The 22,623-nt window shown below is 56.8% G+C and overlaps 1 protein-coding gene across 5 annotated transcripts in view; it reads right to left on the bottom strand.

Annotated features, from left to right (window-relative positions):
- Window positions 1-6,374: 6,374 nt before the first annotated feature.
- IL6R (interleukin 6 receptor) overlaps window positions 6,375-22,623 on the bottom strand; it is a 45,846-nt gene continuing 29,597 nt past the window's right edge. For 3 of the 5 annotated variants that reach the window (XM_008264378.4, XM_008264376.4, XM_002715338.5), the window contains exons 7-10: window positions 18,669-18,706; window positions 17,703-17,769; window positions 14,321-14,414; window positions 6,375-9,906 (exon numbers count right to left, since the gene is read on the bottom strand). In XM_008264378.4, coding sequence (XP_008262600.2) covers window positions 9,660-9,906; window positions 14,321-14,414; window positions 17,703-17,769; window positions 18,669-18,706 — 446 coding nt within the window. In that variant the 3' untranslated portion in view covers window positions 6,375-9,659. The remainder of the gene's footprint in view (window positions 9,907-14,320; window positions 14,415-17,702; window positions 17,770-18,668; window positions 18,707-22,623) is intronic. The other 2 variants (XM_051858640.2, XM_008264375.4) reach the window with 1 other exon arrangement.

Consider the following 22,623-nt stretch of genomic DNA (forward strand, 5'->3'; position numbering starts at 1 on the left):
TGTCACTGCTCTGTCATTGACTGTCGTCATTGGATACAGCTGATGTTTAACACGGACGAGCTTTCCGTTCTGTGAAACACCCTTTTCCGTGGGAGGTTAATGCCCTGTCCTCCCTGGCGGTCCGGGGCAGTCTGGATTGCGTGTCACTTCTCTGCCTGGTTCTGGGGTGGAGCCTTCAGTGATGGCTCCCTTTCTGAGTTGTCCCTTTCTGATTTTCCACAACCGGCACTCGTGGGTCTCGTTAGATCTTTAGAGTCAATATTCTTGGTTCTTGTCTTCCAAATTCTACACCGTACTAATGTGGACCCAGAAAAGTAAGTGGGTGGGCAGTGGGCCTTGGCCCGGCCCCTTCGGACCGCCCCTGCCTACAAAGATGGTGTGTTGCTGCCATCTAATGGAGAGAGCAAGAAGTGCAGTCGGGGAAACAGCCGTACCTTTCCGGGTAGGGTTTCTAAAGGGTTTCTGACACGTCCACCACAGGGGGTACAAGCGATTGCCATCTTGCAGCGCATCCTCTCCTGCATCATCTATCAGGATGGGGCCCTGAGACACCGTCATCCCGAGGGCCCCGGGCTGCGGCGGAGCCGTGCGGTTTAGAAGCTCAAGTTGTATTTCAGTGAATTTGCTGGCAATGAAAACCGAGTGGGGGCGTTTCTTTGTCAGATTCTTAACCGTTGAGATACTTTGTCAGAGGACTTGAACATTTTAAATACCAACTAACCTTACCTTTTAAAAAGCAGTTGAAGAATGTGTGTAGTACAGGTGCCCATCTGTAGCGCCTTGGTAATTTATATTGTATCAGAATTAGCCCATGAAATGCCTGGATGCATCGCAGTAGCCACTGTGGCCCGCGTTGCCCTCTGAAGGTGGCTTATTCTGAAGTGTACCCCTAAATAAATGATATTCCCAGCGAACTAACTAGCGTGGTGTTGCTTCATCCAGGATGGAGACGCCGCCCCAGGAAACACTGCTTTCTGTGGCCACAGCTGCAGCTGTCCATTGCAGCCGCCACGGGTGAAATGCGCGGACCCCGGAGTGGGAGCGCGGCCGACAGCTGGAGCCCTGCAGAGCCCGCCTGTCCCGGGGGTGGGAACAGCGCCGCGGGGTCTCTCTGCTGCGCACCTGGCCTGCCCTGGTCCTGAGCGAGCATTCGCTCACCGCTGTACCTGTCCCAGTCAGGCTCTGTTGTGATCCTTAACCAATGATCACTATGGAACCTTTGTCCCATCTGTGGGAGTTGAGGCTCGCTCTCTTGTGAAGCTCAAAACCAACTTTTTAAAGGATTTATTGGGGGGCCGGCGCCGCGGCTTACTAGGCTAATCCTCCACCTTGCGGCGCCGGCACACGGGGTTCTAGTCCTGGTCAGGGCGCTGGATTCTGTCCCGGTTGCCCCTCTTCCAGGCCAGCTCTCTGCTGTGGCCAGGGAGTGCAGTGGAGGATGGCCCTGCACCCCATGGGAGACCAGGATAAGTACTGGCTCCTGCCATCGGATCAGCGTGGTGCGCCGCACCGGCCATTGGAGGGTGAACCAATGGCAAAAAGGAAGACCTTTCTCTCTCTCTCTCTCACTGTCCACTGCCTGTCAAAACACACACACACACACACACAAAACAACTGTTTACTAAGCACACAGGGAAAAGGAAAGCGAAGCCTGTGAAAGATCTCTGTCTCTGCCTTTCAAACAAACTAAATAAGTAAATACGTAAATTCAAAGAATATATTGCAGGGGCCGGGCTGTGGCGCAGTGGGTTAACGCCCTGGCCTGAAGCACCGGCATCCTATATGGGTGCCGGTTTGAGACCTGGCTGCTCCACTTCTGGAGTGGAGCTCCATAGCTCTCTGCTATGGCCTGGGAAAGTAGTAGAAGGTGGCCCAAGCCCTTGGGCCCCTGCACCCACGTGGGAGACCTGGAGGAAGCTCCTGGCTCCTGGCTTCGGATCAGCGCAGCTCTAGCGATTGTGGCCAACTGGGGAGTGAACCAGTGGAATGGAAGACCTCTCTCTCTCTCTCTCTCTCTCTCTCTCTCTCTCCCTTCCTCTCTTTCTCTCTGCCTCTCCTTCTCTCTGTGTGTAACTCTTTCAGATAGATCAAAAAAATCTTAAAAAAAAAAAAGACCTGCCTCCCCAACCTGGCCCTTGCCCTCACCTCCCCTGCCCTCACCACCCCAGCCCTCACCTCCCTGGCCCTCACCTCCCACCTTTGCTCTGCTTGGCACCTCTAGTCCCCTTCCCTGGTGCCCTAGGCTGACGCACCACTAGCTCCCAGAGGCAGCACAGCCTGTTAGTTGTGCGGCTTGGGCTGGGCACTGGCTGCACTTGGCTGCACTGGGACCCATGGGAACCCACCAGAGGGAGGGGCCCTTCCCAGCTCGGGGACCATTTCTCCTTCCAGAGCCAGGGGCTGCGTTAGGATCTGCGCATCACATGTCAAGCGCCATTTGAGGAGTTTGGAGGAAGCCCATCGAAATTTGCACAAGGGAGGCAGCGCGAGAGAACCAGATCACCCCTGCATGGCTCGGCGGTGCACATGGTTACAGACGAGCGGGCCTGGCTTGATTAAGCCCCTGCCCAGGGAGCAGTGGGTCTGAGGAACTGGCTGCAGGACCCATCTTTGTGAGGTGGCTGCCTTAGGGCCACCCCTGGGAGCGGCTGGCGCTTGCCGACTCCGTGGGCTCTGCTCCCAGCCCCTGCTCACTCTGATGGCATGAGAAACCCAGTGAGGGATGCAGGCAGCTCCCAGTGGGTGAGCAAGCTAGGCTGCCCCGCCCACCCCGGCACGGGACGAGGCATGTGCCTGGGGAAGGGGTGGGTGAGGCCTCCGAGGCAGTTGGCTGCTCGGGCCCCCAGCAGGGAAGGGGGCTGGGCCCTGGGGCCTGGAGATGCAGGTGTGGGGTCCCGCCCAGCCTCTCCAGTCACTCACACATCATCGAAGCCTCACCTGCACGTGCAGCAGTCACGTCGGCCATCGCCAGGCGGAAATGCTTTCCTCGCAGCGTCATTAGGGTGAGGGAAATCCCGCCCATGCGGCAGGTGGCAGGGGACCAGCAGGTGCTAGCCACCAGTGCGGCTCAGTTCAAAAGACCCTCTCTACCGAAAGGGTCTGTGGACGCCTAAGGAACCGGAGCGGGGCTTACGTCAGTACCCCTTTGCTGACCAGTGCCCACGGTGGCCTCCTGCCTGTGGTCCCCACACGGCACAGTGACCTGTGGAGCTTACAGTTGTGGGACTGAGGGTCTGACCCCCTCCTGAGGCTGGCCGCGCCCATGGACGTGACCCACGGAGGCACACCACGCTCTGAAGCGTGAAACCCCACCTCACGGCGACAGTTAGGGTTCATCACCACTGGTGTCAGAAACTCCTGCAGGTCACATTGAGATTTCGGGGGCTCTCATCAAACCTACAGGGCTGGAATCCCTGAGCGGGGAGCCAGGACTCCAACGCCTGGCTGTGGCGACCCCATGCACAGCAGGGCCAGCTCTGAGGACCGCGCCCACCGGCCGAGGCTCGTCCCCTTCCCCTGTTGCCGGCTCCTGGCTCCCGCGGGACTTCATCATCTCGTTCTCACTGAGCAGCGCAGAAATTCAGAAACCAAAATAGGATACAGTTGCCCTTCTGATGAATTTCATTCTTTGGGAGACTGCGCTGTGGCGGGGAGGGTTAAGCCTTTGTCTGAGATGCTGACATCCCCGAAGGGTGCCCATTCCAGTCCCAGCTGCTCTGAACTGATCCAGCTTCCTGATAATGCGCCTGGGAATGCAGCTGGATGACCAACCACCCAAGTACACGGGCCCCTGCTACCCACCTAGGGGACCTGGATGGATTTCCTGCCTCCTGGCTTCAACCTGGCCCATTTGGGAAGTGAACTAATGGATGGAGGACCCCCACCCCCATCACGCTGCCTTTCAAATAAATAAATCTTTTAGACATTTTTTTCATTCTTTATAAAATCATAATGAAATATCAAAATGCAGCTTCCCATTGCCCAGCAAGGTATTTTTTAAAAGATTTATTTATTTATTCAAAAGTCAGAGTTACACAAAGAGAAGAGAGGCAGAGAGAGAGAGAGGTCTTCTATCCAATGGTTCACTCCCCAATTGGTTGCAATGGCCGGAACTGTGGCAATCCGATGCCAGGAGCTTCCTCCAGGTCTCTCACGCGGGTGCAGGGGCCCAAGGACTTGGGTCATCTTCTACTGCTTTCCCAGGCCAGAGCAGAGAGCTGGATGGGAAGTGGAGCAGCTGGCTCTCAAACCAGCTCCCATATGGGATGCCAGCGCTTCAGGCCAGGGCTTTAACCTGCTGAGCCATAGCACCGGCCCCACTATTTTCTTTTAATATTTATTTATTAGAGAAAGAAAGAGTTTCCATCTGCTGGTTCATTCCCCCAAATGCCTACAAGGGCTGGGACTGGGCCAGATTGAAGCTGGGAGCTGGAACTCAATCAGGTCTCCCACGTGGGTGGCAGAGACCCAAGTCCTTGAGCCACACCGGCTGCTCTCCAGAGTGAGCATTAGCAGGAATGCGGTACCACTCCAGGGGGGAGTGGGCTGAGCCCCAGACACCCTGACACGGGATGTGGTGTCTTAGCCGCCAGGCTGAACACCTGCCCCGACTGCTAACTATTTGTTTTGGGGATGTGGGCAGCCTTTTAAGCGATCTGAAGTTCTCTTAGAAGGAACACCCAGCCGGCGCCGCGGCTCACTAGGCTAATCCTCCGCCTAGCGGCGCCGGCACACCGGGTTCTAGTCCCGGTCGGGGTGCCGGATTCTGTCCCGGTTGCCCCTCTTCCAGGCCAGCCCTCTGCTGTGGCCAGGGAGTGCAGTGGAGGATGGCCCAGGTGCTTGGGCCCTGCACCCCATGGGAGACCAGGAAAAGCACCTGGCTCCTGGCTCCTGCCATCGGATCAGCGCGGTGCGCCGGCCGCAGCGCGCCGGCCGCGGCAGCCATTGGAGGGTAAACCAACGGCAAAGGAAGACCTTTGTCTCTCTCTCTCACTGTCCACTCTGCCTGTCAAAAAAAAAAAAAAAAAAAAAAAAAAAAAAAAAGAAGGAACACCCTTAACTGAGGATTGCACACACCTGTATGCTGTTTTCCTGCTTTTACCGAAAAAGCTCGTCTTACTCAAGTTTCAGAATCAAATAGGACAAGGCTGAGGCAGTGGGGTTTCGTTTCTTTTTTTAAGTGACACACATATGGCAGCCACAGGGACTTTCTTAAGAAGCCAGGGGTTGGTTTGAAGAAAGAGGGGCTCGCCGTCACTGTCCTACCTGCTATTTTCCAAGCAATAGGCGCTTGGCGCTGGCTCGCAGCAGCCTGCCCTGGAAGGGTTCAAGGCCCCGCATCCACACACCCCTGCCATTGATGGGTGCAGCCGCTGCCTCCTGCCCTGCCTGGGCCTAGCAGGGACAGGTCTACTTCCTTTGTGGCTCCAGGGTCGGGGCTGGTGCTGCGGCGTAGCAGGTTAAACCAGGGTCTGCGGCGCTGCCATCCCAAGGTTCAAGTTCTGACTGCTCCCCTTCTGATCCAGCTCCCTGCTAATGCACCTGGGAAAGCAGGGGAAGATGCCCCAAGTGCTTGGGCCCTGCACCCACGGGGGCGACCCGGAAGAAGCTCCTGGCTTCAACCTGGCCCAGCCCTAGCTCTTGGGGCCATTTGGGGCATGAACCAGCAGATGGCAGAACTCTCTCTTTGTAACTCCTGCCTTTCAAGTAAATAAAATATTTTAGGGGGGGGGGGGGGGCGTGCCAGTGATGGAGTCTTCCTTCCAGTTCCCCTGAGTCCCCACCTGCTCCCCGCAGCGTCGCCACGCGCAGCAAGGGAGCAGCCCCTTGCCCTTCCCGGCTCCTCCCTCCCAGTCCCACGCAGCCTCGCCGGCCGCCGTGCCCGGGGGAATAGCGGTGCCGCCTCTGCCAGGGAGGAGCGAGGCGTCCTGCAGGCGGCGCCGGCGGAGCCTCTCACGCTCTGCCTTTCGGTCTGAGTTCCGCAATCTGTGGGCTTCCTCCTCCGCAGCCCTGAACTCCCGTCGCCGCCGGCCCCTCTGCCTGGAAGATGTGGGCGGCTGGGCCCCCGGCTTTTCCTCCCGCCTTTTCCTCCCGCCTTCTGGTCAGGGCGCCGTGAGCACACAGGGGCACACACGCCCCTTCCAGAAACCCAGGACGGGACTCGCTCTGGGCGACGCTTATCACGGAGAAACCGCTGCTCTGTCGAAGGGCTCTGCTTTCTTCCAGGGGTCCCTCCATGTTGCGCTGAGCGAGCGTCCCCCAACCCCCACGACCGACCGGCGCCTGTCACCCAGCCTTCCCCACCCCACCCCTGTCGTCCTGCGGGCCTCTCCTGCACATGACCCCGACGCCCAAGGGAAGTGACTTCTGAGCAGTATTTTTAGAAAGTGTTTATTTCTAACATAGACAGCTTTCACTTTAAATGCAAAATAGTTGATAAAAAAATAAGAAAACTATATATTGACCCTTCACCCCAAACAGACATCCGTCTTTGGTATTTGCTTTCAGGTAATTAGGTTAAAAAAAAAAAAAAAACTCTTAAAACTATTATTTCTCTCCAAAAGACAAGGCAGAGTTGAGGTATTCCATTGAACAGGCGAGCGCACGCTCTCTCTCCACTAACAGCTTTGTGACACACTCCATTGCTTCTCAAGCACATCTCCGTCTGAGTATATGGTCTTAAACCTGGCCATGTTCTTCAGTAACCGTTACATTGCCATAGAAACTTCCTGGACTTGGCGCCCCGCCACATGGAAGGCAGGCACACACACACACACACACACACACACACACGGCGGGGCCACTCGGGAGTGGGTGGCAGGCTCGGCCCCTGAGTCTGCTGGCTTGCCCTGCCATCGGCAGCCCTATTGCCAGCTGCTACATGAAAAGCTGGGTGTGGGGCTTCTGCCCCGGAGCATCATGGGTTGCCCCTCCTTCTGCACATTCAGACAGACCCAGAGCTGGGCGTCAGCCTTAAGGCCGGCAGTGAGATGCTACAGGTTAGTACCAAAGTGGCCACACAGGCTGGCCCTGAGCATCCTTTGGGAGATGCACACGTGGTGGCTGCTTCCTGCCTGCTCACCACCAGGGGGGGACACCCAACCCAGCTCCAGCAGCGGTCCCATGCCTTGTCTGCCCGTTTGCTTTCTCCAGACAGCAGGACTGAGTGAGCTCAGAGCATGGCCAACACAGCGCACCGGCAAGGCTCCACCACAGCAGAGCCCTCCCCTGGAAATCTGATTTCAACCTTGCATTAATGCTACCAGAATTAATGCTCCCTGTCACTGAGACCTCGAGTCAGAGTAAGTTGTTGCCTTTTCTAACAGGAGCCACAAAAAGGGGAACCTTTTTTCTTCCAAGGGCCATTGGCTATTGATAACAGCAGCTGTGGGCCACACAAAATGATCGACATAAAAATGAAGCTGCCGTGCAGGTACTGAGTTTCAAGTCCCGCCTGCGGTGTCCCTGGCAGGGCCAGACCAAGTGATTCGGCCAGACGATCCCCACCGCTGACCCACAGGGTCTCTGGCTCAGCATTTTGCACCTGGCCACGTGGCTGAGGGCTCTGGGCGTCAGGTGAGAGGCAGCTGTGCTCCGGGTGCTGTACGGACAGGTCCGAGTGAGCCCCAGATGGCCACGTACATTCGGCCATGCCAGGAACTGAGGATGGAGAAAGCTGCTGGTGTCTTCCTGTGTGCGCTGAGCAAGAGCCGCAGCCCAGAGAAAACAACTGCTCTTCCTTCATTGACACTAGCTTATGAAAAATAAAGGGGAAAAAACCCTCTTCAAAACAAGAGAGAGAAAAAAAAAAAAGCAAGCAGTTTCGTTAACAATAATAATGAAAGCGATAGCAACCTGGAGAGGGAGCTGCCTGGCTCTCAGAGAGCGAGCTATCTGCGTTTCACATCTTCCCCAGCTCCCAAACACCACACGTGGGTAAAACGGGGTGGAGAACTGAAGAGCCCTCCTGGGACTGCACCGCGTACTATTTCCCTTTCACAGCACGCTTGGTTGTTCTCGGGCCCCAGAAGCTCTGAAGGGGCGAATAAACTCCCCAAAACAAATAAACCCCCCCCCCATAAACACCTGCCCTGCTTGTATTGCCCACGGCAGCACCGGGGTCTAAAACGGAAAGACCACGCCGACGATGGAAATCACGGAGCCTGGCACACAGCAATAGGAGCACAGCCACCTGTCTGGCCATGGGGGCTGTTTTTCAACTGCTGGGAAACTCTGGTGGTCTGCTAAACTTGGGGCCCGGGCTGTCACGGCTCCTGTGAATCACAGCTCCCCGGCGTGGGCAGCCCCCACCGCGGCGGCACTCCCAGAGCCCGGATGAAGCGGCAGCCCAGCGGACAGTCCCTGCCCCAGGACGATCTGGGCCGAAGCTAACCCAAGGAGCCAGATAACAAAGAGGAAGGCACCACAGGAAGGGGCTTTCTTAATGGCCCTCCCGCGTGCCCCGTGCGGGGGTGGGGAGTTCCTGGGGCCCTGCCTGTGGAGCGTGGGAGGCCTGTGCCAGGCCCCGGCCCCTGGGTGGCCGCCCCGGGGAGCTGTCACAAGCACCCTTCGAAGCTGGCAGTTTTTCACTCTGTAAGACAAACACAGACTGCAGGAGGAAACCAGACCTTTCTCAGAGAAGGGAGAATGTTCTTCCTCCCTCCTCGCCTGCCTCGGCTCTGTGCTCACGAACGGAGGGCGATTTCCCCCCTCGCCACGTGCCTGCGCACCCTCGGCTGGTCCTGGGTCTGCGACCCAGCCGGAGGAAATCAGCAGCAGTTTTTGAAAAAGCACAGTAGAATACATTCTTGCCGAAATACATTTTGCTTTCCCGTGAACACTGCCTTCCCCACCAGACGCAGGAAGCTGCAGGAAGCACAGCTCTGCCCAGCCCTGGACGGAGCCCGCCCTGGGCCCACTCTCCTTCCGGGGGCAGTGGACTGAGAACAGGGCTTTCCTGAGGCTGCTGTGGCCTCGGCTGCCACAGGGGACCGTGGTGACCCCAAAGTCCTGAGATCCTGAGGGAGATCAAACTCAGGCAGCTGCTTCTGTCTCCCGAAAATGCCTGGGATTATCTTTCACATTGAGCAGAAACTCTGTCTTTCCCTTTAAAAAGCAGGAGGCCCTGAGATAGTTCTGGCCACCCCCACGCCCCTGCCCGCTGTTTGTCAAGTGCAGGGGAGAAAGAGCGGAGAGAAGGTCTTCTCCCAGTTGGGGAGGCCTAAGGAAAAGCTGTCCTTGCACCGCAAAGGTTTGTGGGCTTCAAGAACTTGAGCCGGGAGCCCCGAGGCTGAGAGAGGGAACTCTGGCCACAGGTCCATCTCCGTTAGTCCAACAGCAGAGATGTGCTGGGCGCCGGGGGTGGGGGACAGCCCCTCCCTGCCCAGTGTCCAAGACAGGCTGTCTCCAGCGTGGCCCGAGCTCGCCCCAGCCCCTCACCGTGCAGCAAGGCGTTTGGAAAAGATGGCGTGCAAACTCCGCCAGCTCTTCCTGCTCAGCAGATGTGGTAAGTGGATGCTCGCCAGTGCAGCGCCTTGGGCAGGCAACTCTGTAATGTGGAGCCCCTGAGACGGGCCAGACGGGCCGGACGGGCCGGACGGGTTGGACAGCAGGCCAGGGGGGCAGGGGCTGTGCTCCATCACCTCGGGCACCCCCCACAGCTATCTGGGGAAGAAGTATTCTTTGTTGCTGACATCATAAGGGCTCCGCGGGCAGCCGGCGTCTGGGTGGCTGGGACCCGGGGCGTTGTCAGAGCCGAGGCTGCTGGGGGACACGGGTGGGGAGATGAGGGGCACCAGCACGGTGATGGGCCTGGGCCTCTCGGGAACAAGCTGGCCCAGCGCGTAGGGCGGGTGCACCCCCGCCTTGCCTTCCTTCAGAGCTCGCAGCTTCCACATCTTCCTGAACCTTCAACACAGACACAAGAAGACAAACCATGAGGATGGTTAGTGCCCCGACTGGCGGCCCCAGGGGCCTGGCGCTCCAGGCTTGGGACCCAAGGGGTGACAACTGGTTACCCCATCAGCTGCTGTCACCAGGGATGCACTGAAGAGGTGGTGCCTCAAAAATACCCCCAAGAAAACAGGCGTGTGCAGTTGGTCTAACTTACAAATGGGGAAACTGAGGCACACCCAGGCTGTGAGTATCCCTTTATGGAACCCCAAAGTAACATGACAGGTCCTTGACTTGGCCTGTTCCAGAGGTGCTCACCAGGGACACAACATCAGCCCCAAGTTCATTTGCTTAAAAGTGGGGGTGCAGCGTTGTGGCTTAGCAGGTGAAGCCCCTGCCTGTGACCCCGGCATCCCATATAGGAGAGCCAGCCTGCATCCCGCCTGCTCCACTTCTGATCCAGCTCCCTGCTAATGCACCTGGGAAAGTAGGGCCCGAGTGCTTGGACCGCTGCACCCATGTGGGAGACCAGTGGAGTTCCAGCCTCCTGGCCCAGCCCTGGCTGTTGCAGCCTTCTGGGGAGTGAACCAGTAGATGGAGGAGTGAACCAGTGGATGGAGGAGTGAACCAGTGGATGGAGGAGCTTGCTCTGTCTCTCTGTCACTCTGCCTTTCAAATAATAATAATAAAAAAAAGGCGCTGCCTGTGATTTGTGATGGCCTCCCCGCAGCCCTCCTGTGCCCATCCTGCCCACACCCCTGCATCCACTGCCTGCACACGGTCAGTGCTCACAGGCCCAGCCGGGGGCACCCTCGGACACGGGCTGACTCATCTGACAGGAAAGCCCACGTTAAACAGGAAAGAGATAGACATCTCTCTGATCGGGCTGGGCCCAAAGCCAGCACTCGGTAACTGAGAAGTCACTTGACAGCTGAAAGGAAGGCGAGATCATGAGATGATACCAATCTTCAAAGGTACAGCCACAGCGCCTTCCCGAGGGGCCCGGGCCTCGCCTCCCCCACCTGCTCCCCCGACAGCAGGAGAAAGGTGCTCCTCTCGCTTCCCTCACCGGTCAGTGACTCCGGGAAGGGCCGTGAGGCACGAGGGGAAGCCGATGTCAAAAACAAGACTGGGGGACTTTCCTTGGATGTCTTTTTTATATCGGCAGGCTATTCCTGTCCTTGTTATGATCCATAATTGATAGCTGGCTCCAAATCTGCCATTGGCTCTTGGCCTGCTCTCCAAATGCAATAAACAATCTGTAGAACATTACTAAGGACTTGGCCACTAGGAAGAGGGCCCAGCAGGGGTGCTTACTGCAGCTCCGCGGCGTCCTTGACTGGATGCAGTTCTCCCTGGTGAAAGTGCCCATTGTACTCTGGGTGGCAAAATAATCAGACTCCCTGGTCCAGGAACCCCACCCCCGGAAATACACTCTAAAGAAACTACACAGCTATGGGGAAAAAAACTTTAGGCAAAAGATGTTCAACACAGGGTTGTTTATAAAAGCGAAACAATGCCCAAATGCTTCGTGGTGAGACGTTGGTTAAGTGAACTTGGGTAAACTCTACGGAACAGAGAAGTCTATAGCTGATGAAAGTGGTGTTTACGTATTGTGGAAAACTAGTATGTTCTAATGCTAAATTTAAAAGGGAGGATTCAGGGGCAAACATTGTGCTAAGCCTCCGACTGCAGTGCCAGCCTCCCATTTGGATGCTCTTTTGTGTCCTGGATGCTCCTCTTCTGATCCAGCTCTCTGCTAATGGCCTGGAAAAGCACTGGAGGATGACCCAAGTGCTTGGGCCCTGCACCCACACGGGAGACCAGGAAGAAGCTCCTGGCTCCTGGTCTGCTCAGCTCCAGCCATTGCAGCCATTTGGGGAGTGAACCAGTGGATGGAAGACCTTCCTCTCTGTCTCTCTCTCTGTCTGTAACCCTGCCTCTCAAATAAGTGAATCAGTGGATGATCTCTCTCTCTCTCTCTCTCTCTTTCTATTCTTCCTTTCAAATAGGATAAATAAATTTGAAATTTTTTTTTAAAGAATACTCTTTTAAAAACAGATAAAAAATTGTAAAATTATCACCAATATTGCTGGAAACATATTTAGGAAAGTACTATGCTTAGGGACCAGGTACCAGGGCCGCCAGGACGAACATGGCCGTGCATCTCCCGTTCTGCCTGTGTAACTGTGACCATCCCAGTGGCTGGGCGGCTCGGCTGTCTTGGCACCCTCAGATTCCCACAGTCTCTCTGACTTCATCCCCTCTTCTCGACAGAAGGGATTTGGGGAATAGAGAAGTTTTTCACCACTCGAAATGACTGGCCTCTTTCCAAATGCATTTGGCTTATATGGAAGCAAATGGAAACTCAGCAGGCTAGGAAATAAATTGCTGGCTGTTCTCAGCCCGGAGCACTGCCCTGCCTGTGCCTACAGGGACTCTGGTTGTTTAGCAACCAGCAGCGTTCAGGCATCATCCGCAGAACAGCAAACTAGATCTGCCGCCTACCTAATGCTTTTGTTAGTGATTAACAGACACCAAGAGGGCGCCAGCAGCTGCACCGGCCTCCAGTGGACGCCCTAGGCCAGGCTCTTGCCAGTCCTTGAGCAAGTCATTTTACCTTTTGGAGCTGCTTCCTCGTTTGCAAAACTAAAGAAGATGACGCCTGAGGCCCCACCCAAAGAGTGCGACCTGTGGGTTTGAGTCTTGGCCTTGGCCTTCCTGGCTGTAAAACTCCACCTCTTTCTCTTTACTAAATCACACTCTCCGCTGCGCAAGGTCTGTGGCAGCTTACGGAAAGGCCTGTTTGGGGGCCCTGGTCATGTAGAGCCAGAAGCAGTAGGCGGGGGCACCTGCCTGCCTTGAGGCCAGGAATCCCCCCAGTGTGGACAAGCCCCCCACCCTTCATTGGCCTGAGGGTAGAAAAGGCTTCACTCCCTCCCAGGACCCCCCTCCCCACCTCCTGCACACCCCTGGGTGTGGACCACTTCATTGAAATATCAAAGCCAGAACAGCCCTGAACACAAGCGGCCTGGCCCTCTTGCTAATCCTCCAACCCCAGACCACCCTTGGGAGTAGGAGAGCTCCCTGCCCAGTTCCTACTCCTCCCTCCCAAACACCCTCAAAGACCGAGCAGCAGGCAGGTGAGAGAAGGGAAGGAAGGGGCGTGGCTTCCCCTCCTGTCTCCTTACAGTTCACTCTGCCCGAGGCCCCGCCTGGCTGCTTCCAGGGCTTCAGCTTATGCAAACTTTCAGTTCCTGCAGGGAAACGGGACCTCTGGGGATCTGCAGTATTTCCTGGCCACTCGACTTCACTAGAGGCTGGCCCTTCTGGAGACAGCAAGCCCAGGAACACAGGGACCCCGGCCACCGTGAACCACGGCTGCAGGCAGCATGGGGACGGGCGCCCCCCGCGGGTCTGCTGGGATCTCTAGGTGGACATTCTTAGGGACATCTTGCATGGCAGGCACCCAGATCTGAGTGTGTGCGTGCTCTCCGTGCACTGCTTCTCAGGCAGTGTGGCCCGTGGAAGAGAGCACGGCCATCCTCGTGGTGCACCCCCCACTCCGGTCCTCACAGCACCACTCTCCCACCTCCCCCGCACAGCTTCCCACCGCTGGCTTCCCCTGGGGTCCCGTCATAGGCCCTCCCCCTACATGCCAGCGCCCCTCGGATTTGTCCCTTCGGCTGCCCATCCCGGCCTTGCTGCTGAGGCCAGGACCCCGATTCCTCCTCTCCTTCTTCCTCCTCCTCCACTTCGCCACCAAACCCAGCCAGTTCTACCTCTGGTCAGCCTTGAGTCTACTCCTGGTTCCCCATGCCTCCGCTACCATCCTAGCACAGGCTCCTGTCATCTCTGGCCCAGACACGGGGGCTCCCGGCGTCCCCTGTATTTTACGTCCCCTGTAACATGCAGCCTCAGAACCGCAGAGAATGATCTGGGAAGATGGCAGAGCTGGGCAAGGCCTCCTCAGAACCCTGCAACGGCCATTCTCTGCCCTCGAGACAGGCCCAGAGGCCTTTACCTCCCTTTCCAGGCCTCCCCGGTACTGCTACACCCACACTTATGCATACACACATGCACACACATATACACATATGCACACACACACAGGCATGCACAAACCCTCTCAACCATAGGACATACTGGGCTCCTCTTCCTCTGGTTCTCGACACACAAGTCGTCACCCCTCAGGGCCCAACTTCCTCATCATAAGACAGCATCTATCCTGTCCACTGTTGCCTCCCGCAGCACCCGCATGGCACTATGGCCCAACACTGGGTGCCGTGCATGTGTGCCTGGGCTCCTTTGTTGATGAGCGTATGAGCAGACAAATGGTCGCTCTGTGCATCTCTGGCGACTCCGTGGCGAAGCGAAGCTCAGCAGGAGGCCGGAAGACCCCACTGGCCATTCCCGGGACCCAACTCACCTCAGGACAACGCCAGCGCCGAGCAGCGCCCCGAACGCCAGGCTCCCTCCAGTCACCAGGAACGTGGACAGCGGGACTGGGGAGGAATCATCTTCTGAGAGGGAAAAAGAAGAATGAGCAGGAGGAGAAAAAGGGGTAGAAAAAGCAGAAGAAAACCACTCAGCAGGTGCCATCAAAGGCCCAGAGAGGAGCAAGTGCTGAGCCACAGCAGGCTAAGCAGCTGCTGGTGACGCCGGCGCCCCACGTCAGAGCTGGCTCCGCGCCTGCCGCTCCGCCCCGGATTCAGCTCGGCTAATGGCCTGGGAAGCAGCAGAAGATGCCCCCGGTGCTTGGACCCCTACACCCACGTGCGAGACCCAGATGAAACTCCTGGCTCCTGGTTTTGGCTGGCCCAGACTGGCTGTTGCAGATATTTGGGGAGTGAACCAGTGGATGGACAGTTCTAAGTGCATGTGTGTGTGTGTCTGATACTCTGCTTTTCAAATAAATCAATAAATGCATAAATCGTTATAAAAACTACAAGCCCCACAGGACCCCCACCTGGAGAAGGAGGCGGTTCCGCTGACTAGCACTGGGCAGGGCTGCCGGCTTTCTGGCCAAAGCCAACTCCAGGAGAGCCGCTGGCATGAGCAGGTGGACCCCAGGACTCCACCTCCCAGAGGTGCTGGGCCCCTTGGCCAGACTCGGGCTGCCCCCTCACTTTCTGGGGGCCTTTCTGGTGGCATTCTGTCTGTCCTTACGAAGCACAGAGGGCACTCAAGACACCGAAGGCTTCGGGGACCTCTTCAATGGCAGCTCCCTTGAAGATGACATCAAAGAGGCTCCGACGCAATCACCAGGAACCCGAGCGCAGCTGTCCCCTGGGCGTCCTCTCCTGTCTGCCCCCACCGCGTGGCGCCCAGGCCCACCCACATGAAGCTCATCCAGGAACCCCAGGTGCCACACTCCCTCCCGCTAGGCTCTCCACACTCCGACCCCGGAATGCTCTCTCCCTCCCAGCCTTGGCAGCCCCCTTTATTCCCCCCAGTCTCAGATGAGCCAAGGTCACTTCCTTTGAGAAGCGAGGTCCCCACCCATACCCCGGGAGCCAGTGATGGCCTCCCTGGTCACTCCTCCAGCTGCATCACTGGAGTGAGCTCCCTCAAATCCACACGCGTGGATTTCACTGTGGCCCTCCCAGGGGCTCTCAAGGCACCCGGCACAGGGCAGTGTCTCCAAAACAGCTCACTGGATGGACAAAAGAACAACCCAGCGACACAAACAGCCAGGCCTGCCCACCACAGCCAGAGACCCTGCACTGGACAGCGGGTTCCTCCAAGCCAAGCCTTTGCTCTCCCCTTCCGCTGGGAATGCCAGAGTCACAGCTGCCCAGGCTCCAGGCTCCTCCAGCCCAGACGCAAACCAGTCACTGCTTCGATGCCCACCGGAGTCGGGGCTGGCTCCTCCGACTACGCACCCACCCCCACAGGGACAAGCTGGGTGCTTGGCTCACTCGCTTATTAGAATTTTGTCAGCTTTTACGGCTTTTTCCTTCCTTCATTCAGCAGACCCTCATCGAGTGCCTGCTGGGCGCCGGGCTTTGCTCCAAGCCTCAGAGGTACAGAGAAGAGCATGACCGAATGTCCTTCCCTCCGGATCTTCCATTCCAATGGAGGAGATGCACTGTGATGTCAGCATGACAGGGGCAATGAAGCAAAGCAAAGCACGGGGAAAGGAGAGAGCTCCGGGGAGGGGGCTCTGTGAGCCCCCCCGGGCCAGCAAAGGGCTCCCTGAGGAGGAGGAATCTGAGCAGAGACCCCGGTGGTGGGAAGGAGCTGACCCAGGAGGAGCAAGCAGCAAGTGCAAAGGCCCTGGGACACAACGTGTGGAGAAGAGCAAGGAGGAAGCCTGGCGGGAGCAGAGCGAGAGGAACGGTGGAGGAGACGAGGTCTACAGCTAGGAGATGATGTAGCTGTTACAGCTCCCCTAGACGTGCACTCTGCTGGTTTGCTCTGGGAGAGCCCGTGGTGAGCCAGGGAGGGCTCCGGTTGTGTTTTAAGGGCCACTCTGGGTGCTGGTTGGAAAAGTCTGGGTTAGGACAAGGAGGTGGCGGCTCCTGAAGCCTCGCTGGATGAGATGGCCGTGACTCGAGCAGCTGTCGGCCCTGGTGGTGGGGAGAAGGGGTCAGCTTCTGGGTGTGCCTCAGGGTGCCGCTGACAGGTCCCAGCGAGACACCACCGGGGGATGAGAGGTGGAGGAGGCAGGGTCCCTGATCCCCGGCATGTGAGCAGCCCTGCCAGGTGGTGCCGGCTCCCAAGACGGAGCAGACGGGGAAGACCGGGTCTGGGCAGGAGAGGTGGGGGGCGGGGGGACACCAAGCATTTCCTTTAGGCACTTTGAGTTGGGTTCCTAGGTCCCCAGGGGGCCCTGCCACCCCAGCAGAGTTGTCTGGGTCGGAGCTGAAACGCAGGAGTCATCAGCCCATTCTTGGATGAGATCAATGGTAGGCGTGGCCAGCGCCTGCTGAGAGTCCCCAGCTCTCTCAACAATAAATTCCACCAGGCCTCCCTCCCTGCCGGTCTCATGCTGGGCTCCCATGACAGCTCTTCCATGCAGCCTGATCACAGAGAGTAGAGTCCCTGAGAACAAGGGCGGCTTTAATTCCCAGTGAGTCCTCAGCCCCAGGTGTCTAACTGTGGGTGCACTGCAGCTGGATGGTGCAGCGGGGTGGGGGTGGGGGTGGGGGTGGGGGTGGGGCAGCCGGCAGCAGGTGCCTGCAGGAACCTGCCCGGGTGAACGTAATGAGGCCGAGGCCTTCTCAGACAGTGCTGCTCGGCTGTCACACCTCCAGGGGTGTGACACTCCCGTCTGGTGAAACAAACACAGCACCAGTGATTGCTCTGGACACAAGTGTGTGCGAGTTTACCTGGTCCTGCAGGTACAGGAAACCAGGAACACTGAAATCAAAGACCCCTATAGCCAAGGGCTTGTGGCCCCTCACCAGATCTTAGCTCACAGCATCCAACTTGAGCCGAGAAGGGTAAGAGAGGGGCCAGCGCTGTGGCATAGTGGGTAAGGCGCCACTTGCAGTGCCGACATGTGGGCACCAGCTCGAGTCCCGGCTGCTCCACTTTCAATCCAGCTCTCAGCTATCACCTGGGAAAGCAGTAGAAGACGGCCCAAAGCCTTGGGCCCCTGTACCCACGTGGGAGACCAGGAGGAAGCCCCTGGCTCCTGGCTTCAGATCGGTGCAGCGTGCCAGCCGTAGCGGCCATTTAGGGAATGGACCAGCAGATGGAAGAGAGACTTCGGCCATTGGTGCCATGCTAACCTGTCCAGATGACAAAGGACTTTTTGCAGAGAAACTCTGCCCCAGAGGAATGCAGAAAGACCCGCTCCTTACCTGGGAGGCTGGTTGTGTTTATAGAACCTCTGGAGGGAGCAGAGCTGCCGTCAGTAGCAGTGGAGGCCTGAAAGATAGTCGCACCATCAGTCACAGCTGACGCAGCCGTCACGTCCTCGGAGAGCCCTTTACACACACCAGGGGCGTCTATCTCTATCTTTCTCACTGTTATCTGGGTTATTTGTAGCCACGCCTTGGCAGCTTAACTCAAGGACTTCTTCCCAGCTTCTCCACCAAAGTTAAAAGACACACCTCAGAGGAAACACCCCCATCGACACGGGTGTGGGGCCAGGTCACGCAGCTTACTGGCAAAAGCATGGGCTGGGATCTTGGCTCCATCCCTACTACTTGCGGGCCCTCGGGTGGATTTTGGAATGCACATGGCCTCCCTGTAGGATTAGCACAGGGATCAAACAAGATGCAAGACTCAGAGTATAGCAGAGCGTGGCCAGTGCTCAGCCAGTGTCATTCCTAGAACTGCACCAGGCCCTCTCCCGCAGGCGCTGGGACAGAACTGCATCCAGCAGGGATCCAGTTCCCGGGCAGTGCCGCTCCCAGAGTGGCTGAGCCCCAGGCTTAGGGAATCAAGGACCGGGGAGGAGATATAGACGGATGGGAAACTGGATTACTCAAGGAATGAAGCAGCTTCAGGAAATCCTCTTTCCAGCACATTGTGACAGCAGGAGTCCCCGGGGGAGGGACTCAGGCCAAGCTACCAGTAGTGCCCAAAAAGCTCAGAGGCAAAACAGTAGCCATTAGACCCAGGGGACCTCCGTGGACCGGGCCCCAGCATGGCCGAACAGCTCCCCCTTCTCCAGGGGCTGGGAAAGGACAGGTCACTCGCCATGGCCACATTTCTACTAAGTGGCGGAGCTGGGACTTCAACCAGATTCTGGCAGGTGCCGGCCTACATGCCTAACCACTGGGCACTGCTGCCCCCACCCTTCTCTAAGAACGTGGACTCACCTGCGTGGCGGGGGACGAGGCCGGAGGGCTCTCGGGCTCTGTGGACAGAAGGAGAGGTCATTATTCAGGGCCCGTGAGCTGTGAGTCCTGTCTGATGGGCTTGAGGAGCAGAAAAAGTTCCTCAAAGCTGGAAATACCCAGCCACCAGCCACGAGGAACCAGACACACAGACGATGATCAAGGGGCCAGTGCTGGGTGGCGGGTAAAGCTGCTGCCTGCGGTGCCAGCATCCCATATGGGCACTGGTTCTAGTCCTGGCTGCTCCTCTTCCGATCCAGCTCTCTGCTATGGCCTGAGAAAGCAGTAGAGGGTGGCCCAAGTCCTTGGGCCCCTGCACCCACTTGGGAGACCTGGAAGAAGCTCCTGGCTCCTGGTTTTGGATCGGCTCAGCTCCGGCCATTGCGGCCATTTGGGGAGTGAACCAGCGAATGGAAGACTTCTGTCTCTCCATCTCTCTGTCTGTAACTCTACCACTCAAATAAATAAATAAATAAATCTTTTTGAAAAATGCTGATGGAGCCACATCACGGGAGAGCTGCTAAAAGCAGCTCGGACATCACACCAGGTGTCCGTCTGCCCAGTGGAGCATCCCCCGGGCCCACAAACACGCCCAATTGTCTGTGTCAATCAGAACTATGATGCAGCTTTGAAAAGGTAATGAAGAAAACCACTGAAGGCATTTTGTATGAAAAACGCAAGGCAAGGCCGGCGCCGCGGCTCACTAGGCTAATCCTCCGCCTAGCGGCGCCGGCACACCGGGTTCTAGTCCCGGTCGGGGCGCCGGATTCTGTCCCGGTTGCCCCTCTTCCAGGCCAGCTCTCTGCTGTGGCCAGGGAGTGCAGTGGAGGATGGCCCAGGTGCTTGGGCCCTGCACCCCATGGGAGACCAGGAAAAGCACCTGGCTCCTGGCTCTTGCCATCGGATCAGCGCGGTGCGCCTGCCGCAGCGCGCCAGCCGCGGCGGCCATTGGAGGGTGAACCAACGGCAAAGGAAGACCTTTCTCTCTGTCTCTCTCTCTCACTGTCCACTCTGCCTGTCAAAAAAAAAAAAAAAAAAAAAAAAACGCAAGGCAAGGAGGAGAACAGAGACAAAGTTTCTAAAGAAATATTTCTAAGTCTTATTTATTGTATAGTAACAAACACACATTCACACACAGGAGAAAAATGGAAGGATGCACCTCACCCGATATAAGCACTATTAACATCTCCATTTTCCTCTCTCTCTCTCTTTTTTTTTTTTTTTTAAGATTTGTTTATTTTGAAAGTGACAGTGATGGGCAGGAGGGAGGGGAAACAGAGAGCCTCCACCTGCTGGCTCAGTCCCTAAATGGCCTCAACGGCCTGGGCTGGACCAGGCTGAACAGGAGCCCAGAACCTCTTTCAGTCTCACATGTGGGAGACAGGCCCCAAATCCCAAATACTGGGGCCATCTTCCGCTGCCTTCCCAGGCACGTCAGCAGGCGGCTGATCAGAAGCAGAGCAGCTGGGCCTCAAACCAGCTCTCAGATATGGAATGCCAGCTTTGCGAGCGGCAACTTAACCCACTGCACCACAATGCTGGCCCCCATTATAGTTTCCTTCTACATACTTTCTGTAATAAAAAAATTTACATATATACATAGGGGTAAGTATTTGCTTGGCGCATATGTCACCAGCTGAGACACCCTCATCCTATCCTGGAATACTGAGCTCGATACCCGCGTGTCGCTAATGCAGACCCTGGAAGCAGGGGTGATGACTCAAGGACCTGAGAGCCTGCAACCCGCACGGGAGACCTGGTGGAATTCTCCACCTGGGACACTCCTACACACCCTCCAAGACACGACTCAGGTGTCGCCTCCTCCAGGAAGCTCTTCCTGCTGTCTCTAAATGGCCATGGCACGTAGAAATGCCTGCTCCCTGGCAGACAGCATCTCACTACATGACACGGCCGCCCCCCTGCTGGGCCCCCAGCACACACTGAAGTCACCAGGAAAGCTTCCCCCTCCAGGTTCTGACTCAGGGGGGTTCAAGGAGGCACCCGTGACAGCGATTCTGGGATGCCCACAGCCCCACTCTCTCACCCCAGCAAGCAGTACTGCACATAACTGCCAATCCCCTTACATTTGGACTACAGTTTGTCATTGCTAAAGCGTATTTTTTCACTGCACTCAGTGCAGACAAGATGGCTCATAGGATCCCCATTTTACGGATGAAAAGATTGAGGCTCTTTACCAATGTCATGCAACCCCATTCCCCAGTTGGCGGCTACACCCAGGGCCGGCCTGATGGCGCCTGCTGCACCGCCTCCCTCTGACAGGAAGCTGCCAGCAACTCATAAGAGGGGCGTCCACGAGTAAGACCAGATTCAGGGGCAGGTGACCAGACAGGAGAGGACCCCACAAGCCAGCCCGCGCAGCAGCGTGCATTGAGGGGCCCCAGCAGCTGCCAGCCCCTGGGGGCTCCAGAGGAATCCCAAGAGAGCAGACCCGGAGATCCGTCACGGCTACCCCAGGAGACGGAGGGAGCAGGGCCAGCGAGGCCGAGCGGGGCTCACGTGAGAAACAGCCTTGCACTGGAAGAGACCTTTCTCTAAAGAAGACACAGGACGAGACACAGGCAGCAACTCTGATCACTAAGGAAATGCAAACCCAAACCACCATGAGACAACACTTTCTACTCGGAAGGCGGCTGTTACCCGAAACGTGGGAACCAGCAAGGGTTGGCGAGGACACGGAGACCGGGAGCTGCGTGCACTCGCGTGGGAATGTAAATGGCGCAGCTGCTGCGGAGAACGCACGTGGCTGCTCCACAACAGAAGACTGGAACTGCCTTCAGTGCTATGAGGCTTGTGGCAGGGGCTCAGCCGCTGCCTGGGACAGCGGCGTCTGCTAACGGAGTGCCTGTTGGGTCCCACTTCCAGTCCAGTGCATCCTGGGAGGCAGCAGGTGACAGCACAAGGGCCTGGGCCCCTGCTGCTCACGTGGGAGACACAGATGGAGCTCCTGGCTCCTGGCTCCAGCCTGGCCCAGTCCTGGCTGTTGGGGGCACTTGGGGAGTGAACTAGCAGATGGAAGACCTCTCTCTCTCCTCTGTCTCTGCCTTTCACGTAGATAAAAATAAATACTTTTTTTTTTAAAAAAAGAATTACCATTGCATTGTTGCACAACACCATCCCTCTCCATCTTGCAAAATAGAAACTCTCCAGTCTTTGAAGATGACCATCTGGTCTACCCACCCCTTCCCCCAGCCACTGAGAATCAGCATTCAACTTTCTTCTTCTGACTTTGTTTTTCTATTTGTTTATTTGATAGGCAGAGTAATGGGGGGAGCAATTTTACTTCACCATATAAACACAGAACTGAAACCAGAGCCTCAGACTGACATGTGTCCGTGTCTGTGGAGGCATTATTCATGAAAACCAAAAGGTGGAAGCTGTGGCATAGTGGGTAAAGCTGCTGCCTGTGATGCTGGCGTCTCATGTGGGCACCGGCTCATTTCCCGGCTGCTCCATTTCCCATCCAGCTCCCTGCTAATGGCCTGGGAAAGCAGCAGAAGGTGACCCAAGTGCTTGGGCCCCTGCAACCACGTGGGAAACCTGGGGGAAGCTCCTGGCTCCTGGCTTTGGCCTGGTGCAGCCTTGGCCATTGCAGCTATCTGAAGAGTGAACCAGCAGATGAAGATCTCTCTCTCTCTCTCTCTCTCTCTCTCTCTCTCTTTCTGTCTCTCCCTCTCTCTCCCTCTTGCCTTATAACTCTGACTTTCAAATAAAAGAAATATCTCTTTGAAAAACAAAAAGGTGGAAGTAACCCAAGTGTCTAGCAACAGATGTGTGAGTAAATAAAAAGTGGTTCTTCCCTGTTGTGGAACAGCATCTGCCTTAACAATGGAGGAAACTGACAAGTTACCACATGAATGAATCTCTTTTTTAAAAAAAAGATTCATTTATTTATTTATTTGAGAGTCAGAATTACACA

The sequence above is a fragment of the Oryctolagus cuniculus genome, chromosome 7, assembly GCF_964237555.1.
Source record: "Oryctolagus cuniculus chromosome 7, mOryCun1.1, whole genome shotgun sequence".
Lineage (NCBI taxonomy): Eukaryota > Metazoa > Chordata > Mammalia > Lagomorpha > Leporidae > Oryctolagus > Oryctolagus cuniculus.